The 24,426-nt window shown below is 47.8% G+C and overlaps 1 protein-coding gene across 2 annotated transcripts in view; it reads left to right on the forward strand.

Moving 5' to 3' along the window:
• The window catches only part of LOC135978127 (transmembrane protein 255A-like), a 52,761-nt gene extending 29,709 nt beyond the window's left edge, over positions 1-23,052 (forward strand). The window contains exons 4-9 of one of the 2 annotated variants that reach the window (XM_065579169.1): positions 3,072-3,161; positions 10,127-10,189; positions 11,602-11,690; positions 14,581-14,740; positions 17,232-17,375; positions 22,335-23,052. In XM_065579169.1, coding sequence (XP_065435241.1) covers positions 3,072-3,161; positions 10,127-10,189; positions 11,602-11,690; positions 14,581-14,740; positions 17,232-17,375; positions 22,335-22,493 — 705 coding nt within the window. In that variant the 3' untranslated portion in view covers positions 22,494-23,052. Of the gene's footprint in view, positions 1-3,071; positions 3,162-10,126; positions 10,190-11,601; positions 11,691-14,577; positions 14,741-17,231; positions 17,376-22,334 lie in introns of both variants that reach the window. The other variant, XM_065579168.1, reaches the window with a different exon arrangement.
• Positions 23,053-24,426: the final 1,374 nt, after the last annotated feature.

A 24,426-nucleotide genomic window follows, 5' to 3' on the forward strand; every position in this document is an offset into this window, starting at 1 on the left:
TCCCCATGCTTATTTACCACGTCAAGTGGATTTTGGCAAGGGGATGATCAAACGGTTGTTTTCTATAGGCACTTTGGCAGGCAGGTTCAGGCCGCAATATCCAACCAAGACAGTTAATTAGGAAGGGCAGGCTCAGCATTTGTTCTTAGCCCGTTCAACAGAAGGCCAAGCCTTCCTTAGGGCATGTCTTCACTGGGGGGGGAGGAGTGTTCTTAATTCAGGTTAGCTAACCTGGTTAAAATAGCAGTAAGTAAGACACAGCACCTTGGCTTTTAACTTGGGCGAGCAGCACTGGTTGAAGCCTGTAGGAGAGCGTGGGGTTGAACTTGAGCTGATCATGGCTGAGTTGCAGTGTCTTTGCTGCTCTTTTAACCTGAGTTTGCTAATGTGAGTTAACCTTGCTTTTTTCCCCAGAGAAGACATACCCTTAAAGATGATCTTTAAAGCAGGGTAGATTGGGGGTCTGCTCTGCCTCTCCCCATTCCTTTGTTGTATTTTTAACATTTTAAATTTGGCTATTTAATAAATAAACCCTTCGCACTATGCAGATTAGCCAGTCTTGACCGCCCTCTTTAGGGCTGCAGGTTTCCATGGAGGTCCAGAGAGCTGGAATGTGCTCCTCAGTCCCTCATTGAAAGTGGAGGGGGGATGACTCGTTAGCCAGGAGAGCTTTTCTTCTAAAAGTTTGTCAGGTGTTTGAGTGAAATGGGTGGTAGCAAAAAGGAAAAAAACACAGCCTGACTGAATATCCTTTCTGCTTCGCTCCGCTTTCACTGTCACTAGTGGTGTCCTAATTCCACCCATTCTCCAGTTGTCCGTGGAGTCTTCCAGGAGAAACATGGTAGAGGAGCCCTGAGTTTCTCATGGAGAAGACAGGCAGAACAAGGTCTTTTATTTAGACATTGGGAAGAAGTGCAAAAAAAGGACACAAACCCATTATTTTTTTCCCTGGCAGATCACTTTCGACAGCGAATTTCCCGGAATTTTTGTGTTTGTCGTCGTTACATAATATAATTTAGAAGTCTCATGCTGAGCTGCTGCAACCGAGTCACTGCTTTCAAGGGGCCAGGGGACCAACCTTGAGGCACCGCAGCTCTTGCTGTGACTGGGATGGTAGCCAGCCAGTTCTCCCACTTTGTGTCTCTGGACAGCTGCATCTGCCACTGTGCAGTTCTTCTCCACACTGGAGATGGGATTATTTGCCTGATGTTGAAATCAATTGGAATGTGGGGAAGAAAAGCCGCAAGTGAGATTAGCTCCCTCACCCCCCAATAGAGGAAGAAAGAGAGTGGGTGAAAGAACAGCTGCCAGAAGAGGGAGGCAAGAAACTCCTCCGCACAGCAAGTTGGACAGGAGGGCTAGGTAACCTGAGCCCTTCTCTCTCAAGCGCAGGGAGATGTTCAGTCCTAAAGTGCATCAGTATTTGATCATTCAGCTCAGTGAATCAATCTCCTGATACATAGACAGGTTGTAGTGGTGACACCCAGTGCTACGGTTCTGCCATCCAACCTGGATGGCCACCGGGATGAAGTATCAACCCTGTGGCCTCAGGGCTTCGTCCCCATGTGGGCAGGGTGCAATACACAGTTGGCCAGATCCTGTCTAGAGAGGGACTCGCATTAACTGCACATCTCCCTGTTTTCTTGTTCCTGAAAGTTGGAGCCTTGCAAAACACCGTGGTCTGGCTTCATGGAGATCCAGCTCTGTGGATCCAGACCTCCTGAGTTTAACTGTGATATTTGGGCTCCAAATGCAACCAGAAAATCAAAGCGAAATTCAGAGTTTCGGCTCAAAATCAAGGGAAACCAAGAATTTGGTCTGGGATTCAGCACTTGCCCAGAAATCAGCTCTGAGCTTGCTCAAAAGGTTGGCGACTCTCAATGAATCTTTCACTGAGTCTGGCTTGTGGTGTAGCAAAGTCTAAAGTTGGGTGGCCTGGAGTCCTGTCGTTAGTCCTTCACTCAGCTCTACTGAATACCAGGCAGTAAAACAATTAGTTGTTTCTCAACGTGCCTCGTTCTTGTCTTATACTCGCAGTCAGGAGCCAGGCACTGATCTTGCAATTGGATCTTTGCAGGCAGACTTGTGCCTGCGTAGAGCTCTGCTGACTTCAGAGGGACTCACCATGGTTGTAAGGATCTTTATGTGGAATTGGTGGCAGGATCGGACCTAAGTGAGACCTCTACTGAAGGCAATGGAGTCACATGGGTGTAGAGCAGGTTTGCGAGGAGAATCAGGCACATGGTCCCTTCCCTGATGACTTTACAGCATAAAGGTCCATTCCTGCAAATCCTCCATACCCGAAACTGCCACTGGAGACAAACGGAACCCTGCATGCAGAGAACTTCCAGGGTCAGGCTCTGTTAGACCATATACAGATGGGTCAAAGAGAGACGTGACATGGTCTTGTAATACAGACGGCCTAGGCTAGGCATGTGTCTTCTGGTTTCAGGGTTTTATATATGAAGCATCCTTTCTTGAATATCTAGCCCATTGTAGGGATTCCCATAAAAATTATATAATCTCAGCACATGATGACCTTGATCTAGAAATCAAGAAGAGTGATAAATCTGTCATTTGCTGCCAAGCATGTTCAGTCAATAACAAACTCTTTGGAAACAGCCCAAGTATTTTTGTTCATTTAACAACTGGAATACGTGTTACTGTGTGACAGCAAATTTAAAAATAGCAACACATCTGACTAGTTCAGCAAATCAATTGCTACAACACTTAGCGTAGCACTTGTAAGTCTTGATTACCCTTACGTTACAACAGAAAATCCCCAATACGCTTCTCCAGCAGAGAATCATGTGCTGTTTTGCTGTATAGTTGTCACATGGGTTGTGATGCATTCACAAACACTGTCTTTGGTGACAAACTCTTGCCTTTGATGTGCATCCGATTGATTGATTTCAGTGAGAACTGCGTGTGTGCAGCCTAGGGCAGTGTTTGGACCATTCTGGCCGTTTATTGATTGGGACAGATAGGTTTTATAAATCTTCTTATGTAAGTGTGAAGTAGTAAACATTTTGTAGACGCAGATGATACTTTGCTTTGTTTTCCTTCCACAGCTAGTTGCATCCATTGTCTTCATCAGTTTTGGAGTCATTGCTGCGTTCTGCTGTGCCATAGTTGATGGTGTCTTTGCTGCCAGACACATAGTAAGTATTTCCAAAGGAATGTGCATGCTGCTATACCTACACTCTCTGCATTCCACACCGTAGTGGATCAATCCCATGTCTGAACTGAAGGGAAAATACCTTCTAAAAGACAACTCAGCAAAGCTTTTCTGCCTTCTCTGTACTGTGTTTCTCTGGCCAGCGTCTCAGATACAATATTCCTCTTCAGTTACCATCCAATGTGTGATCTTCATTTTCTCTGCAGAGTTCCACAGCCACCTAACTTGAGCAGTAGTTGATTTCAGTGGTGGATGAAGTGATAGGTTTCACTGGTAAAGCACATCAGTGTGAAAGGCTCTGTATACATGTTACTGTTCTGGTGTCGCAGCTGGATGGGCAGCAGTGAGATATAGTGGGAAGAGTTTAGTGACCTGGAAATTTGTGTAAGGAGACATACCATCGAATAGATGCTGATGATTTCCCTGTTCCTGCCCCCAAGGAGCTTACAATCTGAGTATAAGACAAGAGACAACAAATGGATACAGACAGACAGATGGGGGAGCATCAGGAAACAGTGTGACAGTATTGGTCTGTACGGTAGGCAGTGGGGTCAAAGCACCAGCTGAGATCTTAGATTTATTAGCTATATTGGCGTATATTAGGTTAAGGCCCTACACCCTTAGTTGCTCCTGGGCCATATTTTAGAGAGTGAACCCCTAGAATGCCTCAAACCACACAAAGCAGTCCAATCCTCAACAATATAAATGTCGCCTGGCATTTCTCTGCTTGTCTGTCTGGCTCTGATGAGTAGGTTTCTTTTCCATCTCTGACGTCCATGTTTCCGTGCAACATAAAAATATCAAGCTGTTTTTAATTCCTGGCTGATCCTGGCCATGTGGGGTGCTCTGTACCTGATCTCAGCACTGCTGTTTAGGGATCTGCTGGTTTTACCTGCTGCACAATGATGTGAGTCAGTGCAGTGGTGCTTTTAGCCCAGACAAGATGGGTCATCTGGGGTGCACAGTCGTTGGAAAGTTTTTCCCCTAGCAGCACCCATTGGGTCGGCTGTGGAGTCCCCGGGAGTGGTGCCTGCCAACCCGGTGCCTCCACGGTTCCTCCTTGCTGGTTACGCTGACAGAGGGGAAGGAGGGTGGGTATTGGAATGGACATGAGCAGCACATCTCGAAGAACAACACTTACAAGAAGGTGAGTAACTGTTCTTTCTTCTTCGAGTGACTGCTCATATCGATTCCAATTAGGTGACTCCCAAGCCTTACCTAGGCAGTGGGATTGGAGTTATGGAATTGCTGATTGGAGCACCGCTCTTTCGAGCATCATCTCTGGCATGCCGGGTGATGGTGTAATGAGAGGTGAACGTATGCACCGAGGACCAAGTTGCTGCCCTGCAGATTTCTTGTATCGGGACCTGGGCCAGGAATGCTGATGATGAGGCCTGAGCCCTCGTGGAGTGCTGTAAGAGCCGGGGCTGGGTCCTTGGCCAGTTCGTAGCATGTGCGGATGCAGGACGTGATCCAGGAGAATATTCTTTGAGATGAGACCAGGAGTCCTTTCATCTGGTCTGCCACCGCTATGAACAACTGGTTCGACTTCCTGAACGGCTTAGTGCGCTCGATGTAGAAGGCTAGCGCCCGCCAAACATCCACGGAGTGCAGGCTCTGCTCATGGCTACTGGCATGAAGCTTAGGATGAAAAACAGTGTGTGGAAGTGTGACACAACCTTGGGAAGAAAGGCCGGGTGAGGTCTGAGTTGCACCTTATCCCTGTGGAAAACCGTATAAGGTGGGTCTGAGATAAGGGTCTTTAGCTCAGACACCCTCCTTGCTGATGTATTGGTGACCAGAAAGGCTACCTTCCATGACAGGTAGAGAAGGGAGCAAGTTGCCAGTGGTTCAAATGGGGGCCCCATTAGCCTGGAAAGGACCAGGTTAAGGTCCCACGTGGGGACAGGCTGTCTGATCTGGGGATGTAGCCATTCCAGACCCTTGAGGAACCAACCAACCATAGGGTTGGCGAAGATGGCGTGTTCAGACGCTCCCGGGTGGAAAGCCAATATAGCAGCAAGGTGTATCCTTATGGAGGACGCTGCCAGTCCTTGCTGTTTCAGGTGCAGAAGGTACTCTAGGATGAGAGGTACAGGTGCCTGGAGAGGAGGTGTATGACGCTGATCGCAACAACAAGTACATCTTTTCCACTTTGCCAGGTACATGGCTCTAGTGGAGGGCTTCCTGCTGCTGAAGAGGACCTCCCTTACCTGTTCTGAGCATAGACGCTCCATGGGGTTCAGCCAGGAAGCTTCCAAGCCGTGAGGTGGAGGGACCGCAGGTCCTGAGTGATCAGGTCGGTGAGGAGAGGCAACGTGACCGGGGTGTCCACTGACAGTTTCAGGAGTGTGGTGTACCAGTGTTGTCGAGGCCACGCTGGAGCTATCAGAATTATCTCTGCCCCATCCCTGCAGACCATGAGTAGGACCTTGTGCATGAGAGGGAACAGGGGAAAGGCGTAGAGCAGGCGGCCTCCCCAAGGTAACAGGAATGTGTCCATGATTGAGCCTGGGCTGTGTCTCTGGAAGAAGCAGAATATTGGGCACTTTCTGTTGCTCTGGGTGGTGAACAGAACGACCTGGCGAAACCCCCACCTTTGGAAGATGAGGTGTATGACATCCGGCCGGATGGACCACTCGTGATTGCGGAAGGACCTGCTGAGGTGGTCCGCCAGTGCACCCTTAACTCCTGGTAAATAGGATGCTTCCAGGTGAATGGAGTGGGACATGCAGCCAGAGGCTTCCCGACACAGGGGAGAGGACCCAGCTCCACTCTGCTTGTTGATGGAAAACATGGCAGTGGTGTTGTCCATCAGAACCGCTACGCACTGACCTCGTAGTCAGGCCTGAAAGGTCTGGCATGCTAGTCGCAGTCCCCTCAGCTCCTTGATATTGATGTGGAGGGCCAGCTCGTCCTCCAACCACAGGCCCTGCGTTTGGAGGTCTCCGAGATGCGCACTCCATCCCAGAGCTGACACGTCGGTTACTAGGGACAGGGAGGGCTGAGGGCTGTTGAAGGGGACTCCTTTGTATACTGACCGAGGGTCGAGCCACCAATGCAAGGACTCGAGCACCTGACCCGGCACCCTGACCACTGAATTCAAGCTGGTGCATCCCGGGAGACAGGCCGAAGCAAGCCACGCCTGTAGAGGCCGGAGCCTCAGTCTGGCATGCCAGGTCACGTAAGTGCAGGCTGCCATGTGACCAAGAAGACTCAGGCACCCCCTTGCTGTAGTGGTTGGGAATTGCCAGAGGCCTTGAATGACGTCCGTCATGGCCTGGAAACGGGACTCTGGCAAAAGTGCTCTTGCCTGAACTGAGTCCAACACCGCTCCAATGAATTCTGTTCTTTGGGTCGGTGCCAAGGTTGACTTGTTCATGTTGAGGAGGAGACCCAGTCTCTCAACTGTGGATCCGACCAATCAGACTTGAGACTCCACCTGCCCCCTGGCACGGCCCCTGAGCAGCCAGTTGTCGAGAGAGGGGTATACCTGTACCTGCCTCTGATGGAGGAAAGCGGCCACGACCAACATGCACTTGGTGAACACTCGGGGGGCTGTAGAAAGGCCGAATGGAAGGACTGTCAAAGGATAATGTTTGTGGTCGACCACGAACAGTAGGAATCATCTGTGTGCAGGCTGAATGGCTATGTGAAAGTACGCGTCTTTCATGTCGAAGGCAGCGTACCAGTCTTCCAGATCCAGAGAAGGGATAATTGTACTCAGGGAAACCATGCGGAACTTCAACTTTACCATGAACTTGTTGAGTTCTTGCAGATCTAGAATGGGTCTGAGACCCCCCTTGGCTTTGGGGATTAGGAAGTATCGGGAATAGAACCACTTACCCCTGAGCTCCTGAGGAACCTCCTCCATCGCTCCTATGGTGAGGAGCGCCCGCACCTCCTGGATAAGGAGTTGCTCGTGAGAAGGGTCCCTGAAGAGGGACAGGGAAGGGGAGTGGGAGGGAGAGTAGGAGCAGAATTGGAGAAAATATCCCACTGCTACCGTACGGAGAACCCAGCGGTCTGCAGTTATTTGGGACCAAGCAGGGTAGAAGTGGGACAGACAATTCAAGAAAGATAGGGAAGGATCCGGAATTGTGGCTAGTGCGCCATCTTCAGGCGAACCTTCAAAAGGCCTGCTTTGAACCCGACAATGGTTTAGTCGGGCCCTGGCTCTGCCCGGGTGGGGGATGGGAAGGCTTGTGTCTGCCATTCCTGCCCCTTGTCCCATAAAAGTCCTGCCTCGGCCGAGGAGGATAGAAGCGCTGCTGCTGCTGAGGCTTGAAATGTTTGCGTTGGGTTGCTGGGGTGTGCATGCCCAAGGATTTCCTGGTAGCCCTGGAGTCTTGGACTTAAGCGCTGGGGCTTGTTGTCCCTGCCTCTTCTTTTCATTTACTGCAGCCACCACCAGTGAGCAAGGCTACAGGTGTGTGAAGAGGTATTTGTACCCCTTAGATGGGACAACATACTTCCTCTCCACACCCTTCGCGGTGGGAGGGATGGAGGCCTGGGTCTGCCAAATGGTCTTAGCATTGACCTGTATAGTCTTGATGAGGGATAGAGCCACCCTCGATGGGCCTTCTGGGGCCAGGATGTTGACCATTGGGTCCTCCAACTCTACCACCACCTCAGTCCGCAAGCCCATTGTTCGCGCCACCCTATGAAGGAGGTCCTGGTGGGCACAGCTGTCTATGGGGGTGGTCCAGAGATGGAGGATGATGAGGCTAATGGGGGAACAGGGTCCTCCTGACCCTCTTGGTCTCCATGGGCCTCCTGTCCCACCTCTCTGTCAGGGCCAATCATACCTGGATCAGGCTCAGGAACTGGGGATGGTTCCAGGGGAGGTAATGTGACCAGTACCTCCTTGGCAACCTAGGGGTGGGGCAACTGGCTGATGCCTCCGGGACCCGCGGTTCAGAGGTCGCTGAACAGGAATCTTTGGATTGGGTGCCCTGGGCCTGGTGGTACACCCACAGGGTCCAAAATGGCCACTGCTGCCACTGCTCAGGCCATGGCCCTGCCCCCACCTCAGGCCTTCCACGCCCTGACCGGTGCCGGCCCCTCTCTGAGTATCTAGACCCCGTCTCCACGTCCAAAGATGGAGACCGGGACCACGATGGCCAGGGCAGTGCCAAGCAGAGCTAGACTGGGGAGCGGTGCTGCGATCTGGAGCGGTACCGAGATCGGGGTCTGTGCGGGGACGCTGACCAGTGCCGAGATGACCAGTGTTGGGAGTGGGACCTGCTCCATGATGGGGATCGGCATGAGGATCGGTGTCGCGATCAGGAGTGCTGGCACGACCTGGACCGGTGCCGTGAGTCTGACTGGTGCTGCAATTGCAAGCGGTGCTGGGACTCCGAGCGGTGCCGTGATTCCACTGGCAGTGCTGAGGGACGAAGCATCGTTGGTTTGCCTCAAGACGTTGCTGCACATTGTGGTACCGGAGGCTTGGCTCGAAGGACCAGGGATCGTGGTGCCGTCATGGCGATGAGATCCCTTGCGGCCTCAAAGGTGCCCAGGGTGGATGGCAGTTCCACCTCCTCAATGACCTGGCTCGGGGAGTCCAACGGCACCAGACTCGACGGTCCCCCTTGCGGGGCCAAAGTCGATGGTGCTGGCTCCAAAGTCTTTGGCGCTGGGTGCTCCTCTCTGGGACGCACCCTGTTGGCCGACTTCAAAGGGGTGGGTCTCAGAGTCAGAGATCCACTCCTCCCCTGCTTCTGGTGCCGCTTCTGCATCAGGGAATGGGAGCAGTGCTGGGTCGATCACGCCGGTTTTAGCGCTGGGGAGTGGTGATGCCGCGGGTCTCTCCGAAGTCCTTCTGCAGTGGCGTTTCTACCACCAATCAGCTCGGTGCCGAGTCTTGCCGCACTGATGTAGGTTGCGGTCTAAGTGCCACCTCCATAAGGAGCTGTTTGAGGCTCCTTTTTCGTTCTGGGGCGAAACTCTTTACAAATCCTGCACTTGTCCGCTTGGTGTGCTTCCCCCAGACACTTTAAGCAAGCGTCGTGGGGTTCGCCCTTTGGCATGGGCTTGTTGCAGGACTTGCAGGGTTTGAACCTTTGGGACTTAGGCATACCCCAAGTCACCACGGGGAACGCGGTCGAGGTGAAGGGGAAAACCCCCCACTCCCAACAGCTATCTGCTGTAACAACCAAAACCACTAAAGCTAAACTGAACGAAGCTAGGAATAACTATGAACTAAACTAAACTGAAAGCTAGGGAAAACTAGGAGAGCTTGCTAAGCAAGTCACCGCTGTTCCAACGACCGTCACTGGCGGTAAGAAGGAACTGTGGAGGCACCGGGTCGGCAGGGTCATATATTGAGCGCCATGAAGGCGCCACTCCAGGGGGCTCCACAGCCAACCCGACGGGAGCTGCTAGGGGAAAACTTTCCGACGACTGTGCACGCGGCGCGCACACTCCTCCTTGGAATCGATATGAGCAATCGCTCGAAGAACCTACTGCTGCTGTCGACTCCCTTAGCTCAAGAGGCAGAAGTGCGTGCAGTGGGATTTAAAGGTTCTAACCCTGCCGATGATCCGTGTGGGTGTCAGTATGATGTCACATGATGCACAGGGCTGAGTGCCATCCCGAGTGAGGACACAGTAACTCAGGTATGGCTTTCCGGGGTGGCTGCTCACACCTGGGCTAGGCTAACCTGGGGGCCTAGGCCTGTGTGCTGCTCACTTGGGTTAACTCTGCAGTGAAGACATACCCGCCTCCGTGGCCAGATTTTCAAACAGTTTTCCGTGGGAGCTGCTGGGTGCTGAGTGCTTCTGCAAACCTGGCCCCTTCACTCCGGTGTCTGTGTGGGCACGCTGCCCTTTTGAAAATCCAGCCCAGTCTGGCCCTTCCTCCCTGCTCAGATATGTGACAATGTGCTAGATTTGAACCTCGGCTTGGCTTTGAATGATATGCTAAACCCCTTGTTTTCTTCTGCAGGATCTTAGGCCACTGTACGCAGGCCGATGTCAGTACTATTCCAAAAGTACGACTCCACCCGAGGTGAGTGCGGATTTGGCGGCATCGCTTTCTAACGGGGCTGGCAGTGGTGTGGAGGTGTATGCACTGCAGACCAGTCGGGGACAGAGCCCCCCTAGGATGGATTCAGTAGTTCCCTGCATGCACAGGAAAGCAGGACTTCGGGAGGGGCTCAGCATTGGGGTCTCGAGGAGGGAGGAGCGTGAGGCTCCAGTGATGGAGCGGGGGAGCACAGCAGAGGAGAAGGGTATGCTGGAACACTAGGGGTGCGGACTAGAGAGGGCATTTGGGAGTGGGGCATGCTGGAAATAGGAGTGCGGACCAGAGCGAACGAGCCTGGAGCCCTGTCTGGGACTGCCAACCTGACAGAGTAGACCAGCAGAGAGGAGGTGAAGGACACACGTGTCCATTTGTGTAGCCTTTTCGGCCCTCAGCAGGTCAACATTTGAGGCAGAAGCAACTGTGCCAGTGTTTCCATGGCGAACACTGACCGGGGGAAAGTGAAGGACAGCTCTGGCCAGCTGTAAGATAAGCAGCTCCCGCTTCCAAACTGGGACACCTTCTGACAGAGAAATGTATTCCCTGAAAAGGGGGGAACATCTACAATCACATGGAGTGGGTGAAACCCATGTAATAAATCATGTGTATTGGACACCTTTGATTGCCTCCCCTGTGCACTCCTCTGCATCCTCTGGGACTTTCCTTCCAAATAGCTGAGCCGCTTTCAGGAGCTGCCAGATAAAAACAATCAGCCTGCCAGCAAAATCCGTTTTTCTTCCCTGACTTCCCCTCCTCAACTGGAATGTCCCCCCAGCACTTGTCTGGGGTGCAGGATGGGCAGTGGGCAGTCCTGGAGCAGTGACAGGGAGAAGATCGAATCTCGCTGGCCCCAGGGAGGTCACGTCTCCAGAGGAAGCCTGGCAACCGGGATCGGATGGACACACACACCTGTATCTCTTTACTTGCCAGTAACCATCCAGCATTTCCCACCGTGTCGTGGGTGGCCTAGGAATCTTTTTCTCAGTTTGCATTGTCTCCTTGACAAGTCCATGCCCAGAGGTCACTAACTGGGGAGGTGGGGGGGGGGAATAGCTCCTTCTGTCAGAGCTGATCTTCACACACAAGTTGCACAACTGTAGTTATATGGAACCCCCCTAGTGTGGATGGACCTATCCCAGTTGGAATGTGCTTATACTAGCAGAACTATTCCTGTACAGAAAGGAGAATAACCTACACTAGTATAAGGCACCTTTATACATGGTCCACACTGGGGGTTGTACCAGTAGAACTATATCAGTTAAGTCACCCCCTCAACCAACATAGTTTTACTGGTACAAAATCTGTGCATAGACCAAGCCTGAGAGAAACAGGACCAAAGGCCATTGCTCATCTCTTCCTTGGTTCCTTGTATCCCCCTTCTCTTTGTGTTCACGCAGGGGGTCTGCAATCCACAGCGCCGGGGACCTTGCACACCTAAAATAAAAACCAACACCTGCTTCTGCTGTGACCTATACAACTGTGGAAAGTGAGTAAACTAAAAATAGCATTCAACATCCATGCTAAGAGCAAATATGGGCTGCATTGGTTTGCTAGCATTTAAAGAGGTTAGGGACTCCTACGGGATATGGTAGAAGCTATGTATAGTATTGGTTAATTATAGCTATTATAGACATAGATATTGCATTATTACTTCAGGTAGCAATCCTACCATATTATAATGGAAGTTAGATCATGTAATGCTGCTATAAGACAGTCTAGTCTTTCAGTATGTTCAAAAGGTTAATCACCAATCTGCTCCCCTGTGGTACCTTTTATCTAATGATCTCAAAATGCTACATAAATGTGAATGGGTTGAGCCGGGCACCTTCGCTATGAGGATGGCAAGTATTATCCCCACTTTACCAAATGGGAAAACTGAGGCTTAGAGGTTTAAGGGACATGGTCAACTTGTAAACTATTCAGTTGGGGTTTTTAAGTTTAAAAATCATTTCAGGTATTACACCTGACACCCATATGCTCTGCCACATGTTGTGACCTGACCTGTTTTTTAAAATGTGTGTTCTCTCCCCGGTGCTGTATGAAACAGCAGAAAACACATAACCAGCACAAACTGATTATGAAGTGGGAGAGAGGAGCAGGAAATGTGAAACTGACTCTATTCAGAGTGCTGTCAAATGCACAAAGGCAGCAGTGAAAAGAGAGAACAGTTTTGTCTCTAATCTCTTCCAGCTACTGTAATCTTAGGCGCACATAAAAATAGTCAAGGAATATTTTTCAGACAGAATTGCAGTGTGTAAGTTGACTGTGTCCCTATAAAGCCAAAGTTTTCAGCAGTGGTCTCTGGCTTTAGGTGTTTCTAGCTTTGGATCCCCCAATTTAAGACAACCTTGGGGGGCTGATTTTCAGAAGTGCTGAGCTCCTGCAGACCCCATGGATCTAAGATGGAGTTGTGGTTGCTTGAGGCCTCTAAAAATCAATCTCCCAAGGTGTCTCAAATTGGGCCCCTAACATTAGAGGGTTTTGCAAACGTTGCCCACATTGAGTTGCCTCAGATGATAAGGGGAGTCTGCAGCAGATCTGGGCATAGAACTCAGGACTGGGAGACTGGAGATCTAAGCTTTTATTACAAGATTTTTTCCACCAATTTCAGAGCTGAGTGAATAATGGATTTTTGGGGGTTTGAGACTGAACCAAAAAAAATCCATTTAGATTAGAACCAAAACAAAATGTATTCTCTTTTTTTAATTTTTTTTTCATCAAATCAAAAACCTCAAAAAGAGTTTGTTTCAAATCAATCAAAAGATTTTGGGTAATTTATTATTGTTGTTTCAATGTGGCTGGTTTGGGTTTGTTTGTTTTTTTAAATTGGCCAAATTTCAGTTTGGAACCGAATGTTTTGAAATGAAACATTTTGACTTTTAAAAATAAATAAATAAAAATAAACAAAATCTTGGCCACATTTGACCTGAATTCACAAATAATTTCAGAGCACCAAAAAAAAAAAATTATGAAAAAATTGGTTTGGCAGAAAAATGTACCAATTCCCCCAAATTCCTGCAGGGTTTGGACTTTGCCCCATTATTTGAATTTGTGTGTGACCATAAGACTCAAAGTAGTTTGTGAGTACAGAGACCTTCATGTTCCAGATGCTTACAGTGCCCTAAACAGGATTCATTAGTCTCCACTATAGATTCATCTGGTTTACTTCCTGGCGTGGCAATCAGAGAGGAGTGATTTATGGATTCAGGGCCATTGTGTTGGCATGGCCCTCCTCCTGCCATATCCAAATAATGCAGATTTTTTTTATTTGATATTTTACGGGGAGGGGGAGCTTAATGTGCAAGATGAGATGTCTTAGATGAAATCTAAACGCAGGGTCCCAAGGGCTTACGGTCTTTACGTCCCACGTAATCGTTATGTAACGTTGCTGGGTGCTGTAAGAGAGCTGTTGGTACTTCATCGGTGGCAGCTGCTGTGCCGCATTTCAGCAGGGGAATGGGCTGGCTCGTGTGCAGAGGTTATCAGTCTGTAATGCACTGGGGAACGGTTGGATTGAAAGGCTCTATGTGAACATCTGATGACATACATATAGAATATCAGCCTTTTACCAAACTTCACTTAAGTGACTCCAGGGTTCAATTCCCAACTCTGCTACTGTGTAGACTTGGTTAAGCTATGTGTCCTCTGTGTCTATAAATTGTCCCTCTATCAAACGGCTGTGGTAATGCTGACCGACCTCTCAGGGAGGGGTGAGAAATTTAAAGTGTGGACAATGCTTTGAGATCAATGGTGCTGTATTAGGACAGAGCATTTGGTTAATTATCTATTATTCTGGCAATAAGCAGCCCAGTGCTAACCGGAGGACATGTGGTAGAAATGTAAGAGGCAACTCCGAGGTTGCAGCTTCACCCACCCATCACTCACTGACTTCAGTGACATCCAGGGGGGCTTACGGGATATGTTTGCGTCACTGTGTATTCAAGCTGAGTATTCTTCACTGCCATGATCATGTGGGGAGATGTCAAAATTCAGGTCACATGATGAGCCTACTCCAGCGGGCCTTACCTGTGGAAACATCCCACTCAGGGCCGGCTCCAGGCACCAGCTTCTCAAGCAGGTGCTTGCGGCGGCAGCTCCGGACAGGGGTGGCATGTCCAGGTATTCGGCAGCAATTCGGCGGACGGTCCCTCACTCCGCCTGGGAGCGAAGGACCTCCCGCCAAATTGCCGCCGCAGATCGCGGCTTTTGTTTTGTTTTGTTTTTGTTTTGGCTGCTTGGGGCAGCCAAAACCCTGGAGCCGGCCCTGATCCCACTGATGTTGGGACCCCTGGTCCATTGCAGGATGCATTCTGTGGTCCAGGTGGGCTTTTGGGAATTTTATTATACTGTTGTTTAATTCTTTTCTAATCCAGCAGAGTGGAAATTTCTGGTGGGTACTATGAATATATTGATGTCAGCAGCTGCCAGGATATCATTCACCTTTACCACTTGCTCTGGTCAGCGACAATTTTGAACATAGTTGGATTGTTTCTAGGGATCATCACAGCTGCAATCCTTGGAGGCTTTAAAGACATGGTAAGATGATGCAGACTTCTAGAGAAATGAAAGGGATATGATCTGACAAGTTTAGACCTTCAAATGGAGGGTGTTCTTTTAAAATAGCTTTAAAAACCTCACTGGCAGTGATGAGTATCAGAGGGGTAGCCGTGTTAGTCTGAATCTGTAAAAAGCAACAGAGGGTCCTGTGGCACCTTTAAGACTAACAGAAGTATTGGGAGCATAAGCTTTCGTGGGTAAGAACCTCACTTCTTCAGATGCAAATCACTGGCAGTGATATTACAGTACATACAGGTGGTGGTTGTTTAAATAACCTTTACTATGTTTGAATCCAGATCATGCACATTGTGCTTGTGCTGAGAAGAAGGAACTGCAATAACTATAAGTAGAAAGTGAAACTGACTAAATTGGCGGATCTGACAACACTGTCTAAGCATAGGGAATTGCAAACGATTAACGAATAAGCACATGAAGAAATGTAAGATTAAGTCAGCAGTAAAATCTCCGCTTCCACCATGGAGGAATTCCCTTTTTAAATGAATATTTTGCCTGATGTCCCTTTTAAGAAGAAACATGTTTAGGTGGCTCTTAGGTTTATGAATTGTTTCAGAATTTTTACCATCACCATTATATTAATTTTACAGGATACTTACCGTTCAGTTCATCCAAAGGCTTCCCTTCTATCAAATTTCAGTTGCTGCCCCCAAAGCAAAGTAAAGGTCACCAGAATTTTTAACTAAGGACAAAATTATATTTTACTCTAACCTTGCTCTCAAACAGCTGAACAGCTTTGGATATCCACCTGATTTCTTCACTGTGTAAAACAGCTGAAGCTGGTTTTGGAGGGAAACCAGGTAAGATAATTTGTGCCTTGGAAGAAGATGGAAATACTGGTCTGACAATAAGCGGGACTTCAGCAGGCTGGAATAGGGCATGTGCAATGGCAGTGGTTTTCAAACTGTGGGTTGCAACCCAGTACTGGGTCGTGGAATGTGAGGCACTGGGTTGCAGTGGCTCTGGTCAGCACCGCCGACCTGGGCCGTTAAAAGTCCCATCAGCAGTGCTGCCCAGCTAAGGCAGGCTAGTCCCTACCTGTTCCGACACCGCGCTGCGCCCTGGAAGCGGTCAGCAGCAGGTCCGGCTCCTAGACGGGGGGCCACGGGGCTCGACGCACAGCTCCCGCTCCGAGCACTAGCTCCACACTCCCATTGGCCGGTTCCCAGCCAATGGAAGCTGGGGTGTGTGTGGGGGGGGATTTGCCTGTGGCCGAGAGCCGCACGGAGCCGCTTGCCGCCTCCACCTGGGAGCCAGACCTGCTGCTGGCCGCTTGCGGGGCGCAGTGCGGTCCACGGTGCCAGGACAGGCAGGAAGCCTGCCTTAGCACCCCCACTGTGCCGCTGACTGGGAGCCACCCGAGATAAGCCCACGCCCCAACCCTGTGCCCCAATCCCGTCCCAGCCCTGAGCCCCCCCAAACCAACAGCCCCTTCCTGCACCCCAAACCCCTCATCCCCGGCCCCAACCCAGAGCCTCTGCTCCAGCCCGGAGCCCCTCCCACACCCCAAACCCCTCATCCCCAGCTCCATTGGGTCACAGGCATCAACAATTTTCTTCAACTGGATCGCCAGAAAAAAAGTTTGAAAACCACTGTGCTATGGCATACACAGGGTCTTAAGTCAGTGCTGCCTGGTTACTCTTTGAACAACCACCACCATTTCCATTAAATAGAAGGAGAGTTGAAAAGTCGCAGAAGCAAATTCATGGTTATTTTGTCCTCTGTAGCTCATTTGGCATAATACTAAGTGAAAGGGATGGGACAGAGTTTGCTCCTCCAGGTGATGTATTCCTCTTGCAGAATTTATAACATGCTCTTTATCCAATGTGCCTGATTTCAGAAGAATAGATTGTTCTACCCTCTCTTCAAAATCCATCAAAATCTTCCCAACCAAAATATGAACAAATATTGTCAAAGTATGAGGGACATGCCTAGGTCACTGGTAAAGATTTGCCTCCTGGTCATGCATAGCTAAGTAGTATTGTCTCCTAAGCTAAGTCCAAACCATATGGACTATAAAGTATGCAAAGAGAGAAATACAGAATCATCTCTGAATTCTGCTGGAAGGAAGAGTTGTAATGTCCAATGCATTTTAATGCACTGGTGCAAACAAGAGATCAGCCTACTAGACTAACCAGTTTTTAAAACAGTTTCCTTCTCCCCTTTGTGAAGCCCCATTCCGAAAATCCACTTCATTTGAGTACTAGTGTGGGATAGGCTTTGGCCAGTTTGTTCTGTTCATTCTTAAAGGAACACACTGAATAGCTAAAGAATGAATTGACTTCAGAGCCATCAGACTGAATTGCAAGTTGTTAATTCACCAGAACTTGGCTCTGAAATCAGTCACTGTTCCTTTAAATCACTTCTGCAGTCATGCAGGTGTCAGTTATCTGTGACTGTGGGGCAGGTGCAGATTAACCTTTGTGTCAGACTGTGTGTGTCTTTGTCTCAACAGACTCCCTCCCTTCCTACACTGAACTGTACAGTTGAAAACGCACATCCCTCAGTGTCCTATTACTCAAGGCCACAGGTGACTTCTTACAACACTTACTACCACAGCACTCCTCATCTGCCACCATACTCAGCGTATGACTTCCAGGTACGGCACAACAGACAGTAGCATTAAATAGATAAGAATACCCTAGCCTTGGAACCATGAAGGTCTCTCTCTTCCCCAGAAGGCTACCTACACAGGGTGCTAGAACTTCCCAGCAAACTTAAACCTTGTTCTTGAGCCCTGTATTTAAGTTTCACTAAGGGCATGTCCAGACTGCAATCACAGAGTGGAGTAGACGTACCCAAGCTAGCTTTCATCTGGCTCCACAAGTAATTACCCACAGTTCCAGGGGGGCTTGTACAGCCCATGCTCAAGTGCACGCTGCCACAGCTTCACTAGATTAAAGCTAGCTCCAGTATGTCTGTGTGAGCTGCCACCACACCCAGTGATTTCAGTATAGACGTACCTTCAGGCAGTATAGCCGAGCCTCTGCCTGCAGGGAAATGTAACAAATTGTGCCTCTTTCAACCCTACTGTGACTCAAGGACCTCTTGATGCCCACGGGCAGAGGTCACAGGAGCACCCCGAGGTACAGAGATCCCCTGGGTCTGGTATCTACACTCTAGTCTGCCAAAGAAGGTCTCTAGTGAAGGCCTGCCACGCAAGTAATCATAATCATTGCAAGATGTATGTACGGAAAATATGTGAAGACTTTTGTGTATATATACTAAAAATTATGTTCTTTACGTCTGTGAGTTAAGGCGGGTCACCAGAAGTGGTCTATGTACTCCTGTCAGGCAAGGGGGAAGAGTCACTTATCTCAGTGTCATGGCTGGTCATGTTTAAATTGAGTATTGCACAGTTGGCAGTGGGCGACCATTGACTGAGCAACAGGCTAATCATTAGTATGTGGAGGCAGATGAACCTCTAGTGATTCCTTCAGGCTGTATGGAAAAGCCACCAGCAGGCTTGATCATATGAGAAGGGATCTCAGCTAAGCTAGTTTAAAACACTGGGGAAAGGACTTGGGGGTAAACTATTTTGTAGGAGATAGGGAAATGTCTAGTAAGTGAAGTTTAGGTTCTAGCCTTTGAGTTTGTTTTATGTGGAACCCTTTGTTTCTAATATTATTTGCCATCACTTGAATCTCTGTTCTTTGATGATAAACTTATTCTTGGTTTCACTACCTATCTATCTACTTGCTGTATGTTAAGAGGAGTGGTGAACCTGAGCTGGCTCTTGCAAGGTGAACTGTTCCTTTGGGAGTAGTGAGCCTGAGAGTTCTGCGATTGGACCAGGGATGAAGCACGCCAGAGGGATGCTCAGAGGATTCAGGGGTTGGAGTGTGCCTATTGCTAACTTGTACAGAGACAGGGAGGCCTGGGGGGACCTGGAAGGCAAGGCTATTGCTGCCCGAGACTGGTGGTTTCAGAGAGCTGGTCCGCAGCAGGCACAGACAAGACTTCCTCATGCTAAGGCCAGGTGGTAGTGAGGTGCCTCCCAATGCTGGGTACCCCTGGGAAGTGTCACACGTGCCACATGCTGTTAAGGGCCAAGCCGAGAGGTCCCTCAAAATAGGTTATATTAGAACTTCATAATATGATCCTGCATGGTCCTCTATGTCCCTTCCCTATGGCCGGAGTATCCTCTGGAGCTGTGCCAGGACTCGGAACATTTGTGCTGTTGGGTTTAACAAGTGGATCCTTATTTATGATTAGTATTTTGGTGGCTTTTTTTGATAATTTAAGAAAGAAGCTGCAATGTACGTTTCAAACCTTCCCTTGTCCTCAGTCTTCTCTATTTAGCAATAGCCCTCCAGGCTCTGTAGCCCCTCTGACGCTATCAGGTAACACTGACATCAGGAAGATTTTAAAGTGTTGAGTATTCCTAGGCTGAGGATTTTTAAGGCTTGTCACACACACATTCTGTACCAATTTCACTAGATCATTGCCACCCCGCGGACTGTGGACTTACACCGCTATGAAAGGGCTACCTCAGGATAGCTTATTCCTATACATTTACCAAACTAAACTATACTGACACGAACCTTTCTAAGGTGCTGTACTGATGAATGTGCTATTCCTAAACTGGGAGAGTTTAATGGGTACAAAACCTGTGTGCAGACCAAAGGGAACATTTTCACAAACCCTGGAGTCCCATTTTCAGAAGTGACTTGGACACGGAGGAGACTCGGTCCCATTGATTTTCAATGAGACTTGAGCTCCTAAGTCACTAAGGGCCTTGGAAATTGTTCCCTCAGACTGTTCCAGTTTCTTATCATCTCTTTCTAGACCCTCCATAACTTTGCCTCTCCCAATTACCCATCTCTGTCTCTCAGTCCCCTTCTCCCCTGGTGGCAGCCTCAGTGCCCCATTTGTCTGCATGTTCCATGAAATGTCTCTGCACCTTCTTCCACACTGCTCCCTCTGTGAGGCCACTCCCCTCTCCTCGTTAAATCCCTCCCGAAGGACTGCATGTCTTCTGCTACAAGCAGCTAGCCAATTAACTCTTCTGCACAGTCCCTCTATCACTTTGACCAGAAAACAAAGAAGCCAACATTTCTAATAAAGCCTGGAATAGAACCCAGGTCTCCTGACTCCGTCTCCTTCCCTAACCACTGGCAAACTCTCTCCAACTCTGTGCACATGTCATCAGCGTGGCTGAGCTGAGTCGTTGTTAGTTTTTAGGCACACAAACTTCTAGGGGTTGGGCTGAGATTATTTCATGCCAGGTGTGAGCCTAGACAGGCTTCTTGTGGTCCACGACAGTCCAATCACTTGAAACGAGCCATTTCCAATGGCAGTGGCAGCAGACCGTTGCTTCTCATCCCATTGTAACAGTCCTAGCACAAATGTAGCAGGCAGGAAACTGTCAGCCTCCGCATGAAAATAGCACCAGGCTAGTCATTCACCTTGTGTGTTGGGAAGGGTGGGGTGCAGGGAAAGGCTCATTCCTACAGTGCTTTGACTTCTGCAGGTAGCAAGCCACGTTTGGTGCTGAAAAGAAAATGCAAATGAGGAGGTTGTTTCATCTCAGCAGCGGCCCATTCCGCCTTTTGTTCCTTTTAGACAGGGAGGAATCAAAAGTGCAGCCCTTTCAGTGGCCTGCTTCATTAATAAAATCCGACGGCTGACTGGAGCCAAAATAAGCCAGGCCTACTCTACAGCTGCAACAAAGCCGGCTCTCCTCAAAGGCTCCTGGCTGTTGCTAGGCAGCAACACATGGGTGCTTTGTAATGTTTAAAACCCAAGGTTGTGTTCTCTAGCCAATGCCACAGCAGCACCCGCCGCGGCTAAGTCACCCCATCTTTCAAACCTCAGAGTTTTGGGGGATTCAAACGGCTGAAACTTGGCAGGGAGGAGGGGCTTGGCCCTAATCGAGAGGTGAGGGAAAGCCGTTTTGCCATCTAAAAGTGTAATCAAAAACAGAAGCCTTTGGTTTCAGAGACTTTTTTTGTGGACTCCCACAATCTGCACCACAGGGCTCCAAGCCTGCCTTTAACTCGTGGCACAATATTTACACAATAAGCTGTAACAGATCTGTAATAGGGAAGTGAGAGAGTCTGTGTGTATATGTGTGTGTGTGTGTATATATATATATATATATACACACACACACACACACACACACACACACACACACACACACACGACCTCCAATATAATTTTTTTTTAATTAAAGCAATTTTCACACAGACAATCTGCCCCAAAAGGCTAACCCCTATCTTCACACCCTATTGCAGCTTACGCTTGAGTCCCACAAAGCTATAAATGCTCTTCTCTGACACACAATCAGGACACATGCGCTCATAGTATCTGCCTTTGCAGCACAATGCAAAGATTTTGTCCTCACCATAAGTCACTCTTGGCTCTCAGATTATTGCAAGGTACCAAGTAACTTCATCAGTATACGAGGTGCTTTCCAGGCTGCCCCAAAACATTCACGGTATAAAAGACAAACCAAAAAAAGGGGAGAGGTCCAAGTGGTAATTTGTTATATCTTGGCATATAATACAATTGTATGGTGCTCTGTTCGTTAAAAGCTAAAACGTCTAGATTATCCCCAATCCTTCACAACCTCGCCATTATCGACCGGCCATGACCAGTTTCTTACAGATAGCGCAGTAGAAGTGGGTCTTTGGAATGGCTCCGACTGCAAAGAGGGGAGCACCCAGAGCAGCCCAGGAAATGGTGGTCATGGATGAAAGCGTAGGGAATCTTGTGGGAGAAATGAATGACTGAAGTGTTGAGGCTTGCTTCATTGTGTCTCATCCCCTCTTCCTAACTGGTTTGTTTGACCTGTTTCTAGACAGATGGCTACATGTTAACAATTGTCTAACAGTGTCAGTATTTTATGGTGGAATGCTTTAAACCCATTGTTTGCTATTTATATGAAGACAATTTTAGGAGTAGAACTTATTTTGGCCATGTGCCCGTTTTGTTTTTCCAAATAAAATGCTTACTAAAATAGGAATAAGCCATGCTGCCTTCATCAATTTAAAGGGACACTACTGAGTAGCCTAGGAGAAATATGTAAGTTTTGTGAGACAAATTTGGTTTTACAAAATTGAAGTCGTGTTTCCCCTCCCTGTTAATTCTTGTAAAAGCCAAACACACATACAGAAAGATTTGATTCTCGTTTGCAACCTAAACATTACAGCAGCGGTCTAATGTTTGAAAAACAACGGATGAAATTGACTAGTCTGTGTTAATTGTGTAAGCTTAGTTAAGTGCATTAAGTAAAGAGCAGAAATGATGAAAGGGAAATCAAATTTAACTCTGAGTTTTAACAATCTTAAGCTCTTATCTTGCAAATGGTTACTCAGCTGCTTAACTTGACTTCAATGGGGCTATTAATTTGAATAAAGTTAAGCATGTGTATAACAAGTGTTTGCAGGATCAAGGTGTAAAATATTAGGAACATCATACTGCTTGATAAAAACGTTTTTTTTTTTTTTAACTGGCCACTGCCCCTTTCAGTGTAGGAGATTAAGAAATGCTTATTTACCTTGTATTCTTTTCACGCTTGCTATTGACAAAAGTATTTGTCTCTTCTGCGCAGCATTCCAGTGTGTTTCCGACCTCCACTCCTTCTGGCCTTTCAGATGACCCCCAGTCAATGTCACCATCTCCAAGCTACATGTGGTCCTCCAATGCTCCTCCTCGCTATTCTCCACCATATTTTCCTCCTTTTGAAAAGCCACCACCTTATACACCATAAAGAAAAAAAATGTGCTTTTGAAATAATTGTGAACATTTTGTATTTATATTTTATTGGGGTGGGAGAGAACATTACAGAAGACAATATAAAATACTGGATTCTGTTCATTCTTGCAAGACTTATGTAGGGGTTTAACAACTGTGGATAGAGCAAGGATTATTTCATTGATGCTTACTAGTGTCAGTGACTAGCGGGTGACCTAAATTCAGGCCTCTGTTTTACAATATGATTCACAGTAGTCCTTGGTTTTTAAGAGGTGCTACCTGGTCAGACTATTGATCGCAGTCTGCCACGCTTCATCTTGAGCTGAGCAGTCACCTGGATAAATATGGAGTGGGGTTAGCCAAAACCAGGAGTTGCCCCAGCCTACTCTTTTGCTCTAAAGGTGAGGGTGCTTGCAAATCAGCTCTGATGTTAATTTTGTTTGGCCTTTCGCTTCCTACTAGATGGACATTGCTGGGCTGTGGAATGTAGTTCACATCTTTCATTGCTTACAGTCTACATCCTTATCAAAGGAAAATCCAAAGAAGAGCATGAGTTTCTTAAAACAGAATACAAACGGATGGAAAAATAATTCTATAGGATATGATGTCCTGTAGTAGTCCAACAACTGGAATAGCGCCTGCGGAAAGAGAGAACTGCACTAGGCAGGATGGCTTGTTTCAGGATGCATCATAAGGTAGGAGGTGTAATATCGAACAGAGTATTGTTAGTTCTGGTATGTATAAATAATATAAAAGTCACACAGTTTGGGTGGTTGTGTATCAGCAATTGGATTGTAGATATCTCCTAAATAGAAAGATGCAGTTTTCTGTGTTCTGCTAAGCAAAAGCATCCGACACTGTCCACAAGTCATTTCAGCAAAACCATGGGTTTTCCTTCTTTTGGTTGGGAAATTTTTATAGATTGTTTTGAGTCAGCACCCTGTATAAGAACTTTTTTAGTGGCTGTATTTTACAAGCTGCATGTCATGAATTTCCACTTTTTGTTCTCAAGATGTAAGTCTCTTGTGGATAAAATTCAACACCACGTAAACAATAGCCTAGGACAAAGTTGATAAGAATTTGCTGTTATCGTTGTGACTTTCTTTTAATCTTCAAATGATAATTGTGCTGATCTAGAGTTCATGCAAGTTTTGCATGCATCTTGCCTAACAAAAAAGATCCTTCTTAAGTGGCACAATGCTCCTTTAAAGTGTGGATATTTAGTAACTTTCAGCTCAGAACCACTCACTCTGAGCATTCCATCTGTTTACTCTGGGGATAAAAATAAGGCATCTGCTTTTTGCTTGTTATACCGAAAAGGCTGGATTCTATTTCAGCTCCTGCATCTAAAGAAGTGTAAACTGTAAGGCTGCATTTACACCTGTGTCACCTCAATCCAGACAAAATGTAACGGAGAGCAAAATTCGGCTTGTAGAGTTTTATGCTGTTATGTGAGCCACAACGAATACAGTTGGACTTCAGAGTGCAGCATCTTTCTACTTGCAACCTAAGCAAATGTGAGATGGTGTCAGAAAGGAAGATACATGTGGGACCCACGATGTCACTTCCAGAGTACAACCACACTTTAATGTGCTGCCTTTAACCCTGTACATTTGCAAAGCATTTAGACAGTTTTTTAGACTCATCATTTCCCTGTCAGATACAAGTCCGTCTAGTCTCAAACTCAAAAGAGAATAAGTTGTTCAACCAGAAGCAAATGTAGAACTTCTCTTTGACAACGAAATATTTCTTCTTAGAAAATGGTGGGAGGAGGAGAAATACATGCAAGATACTCACTGGATTTAAAGCAGTAGTGTATGCCGAACATGTTCCAGTAGACCCCCCCCCCCGCCCAGCCCTCCCCATTATATATGGTTTAAAATACAGCTCCCGTAAGTTTGGGCACCAGAAATAAATTAGCACACTAATACCCCTTCTGTTCTAAATTA

This window comes from Chrysemys picta, unplaced genomic scaffold, assembly GCF_011386835.1.
Source record: "Chrysemys picta bellii isolate R12L10 unplaced genomic scaffold, ASM1138683v2 scaf133, whole genome shotgun sequence".
Lineage (NCBI taxonomy): Eukaryota > Metazoa > Chordata > Testudines > Emydidae > Chrysemys > Chrysemys picta.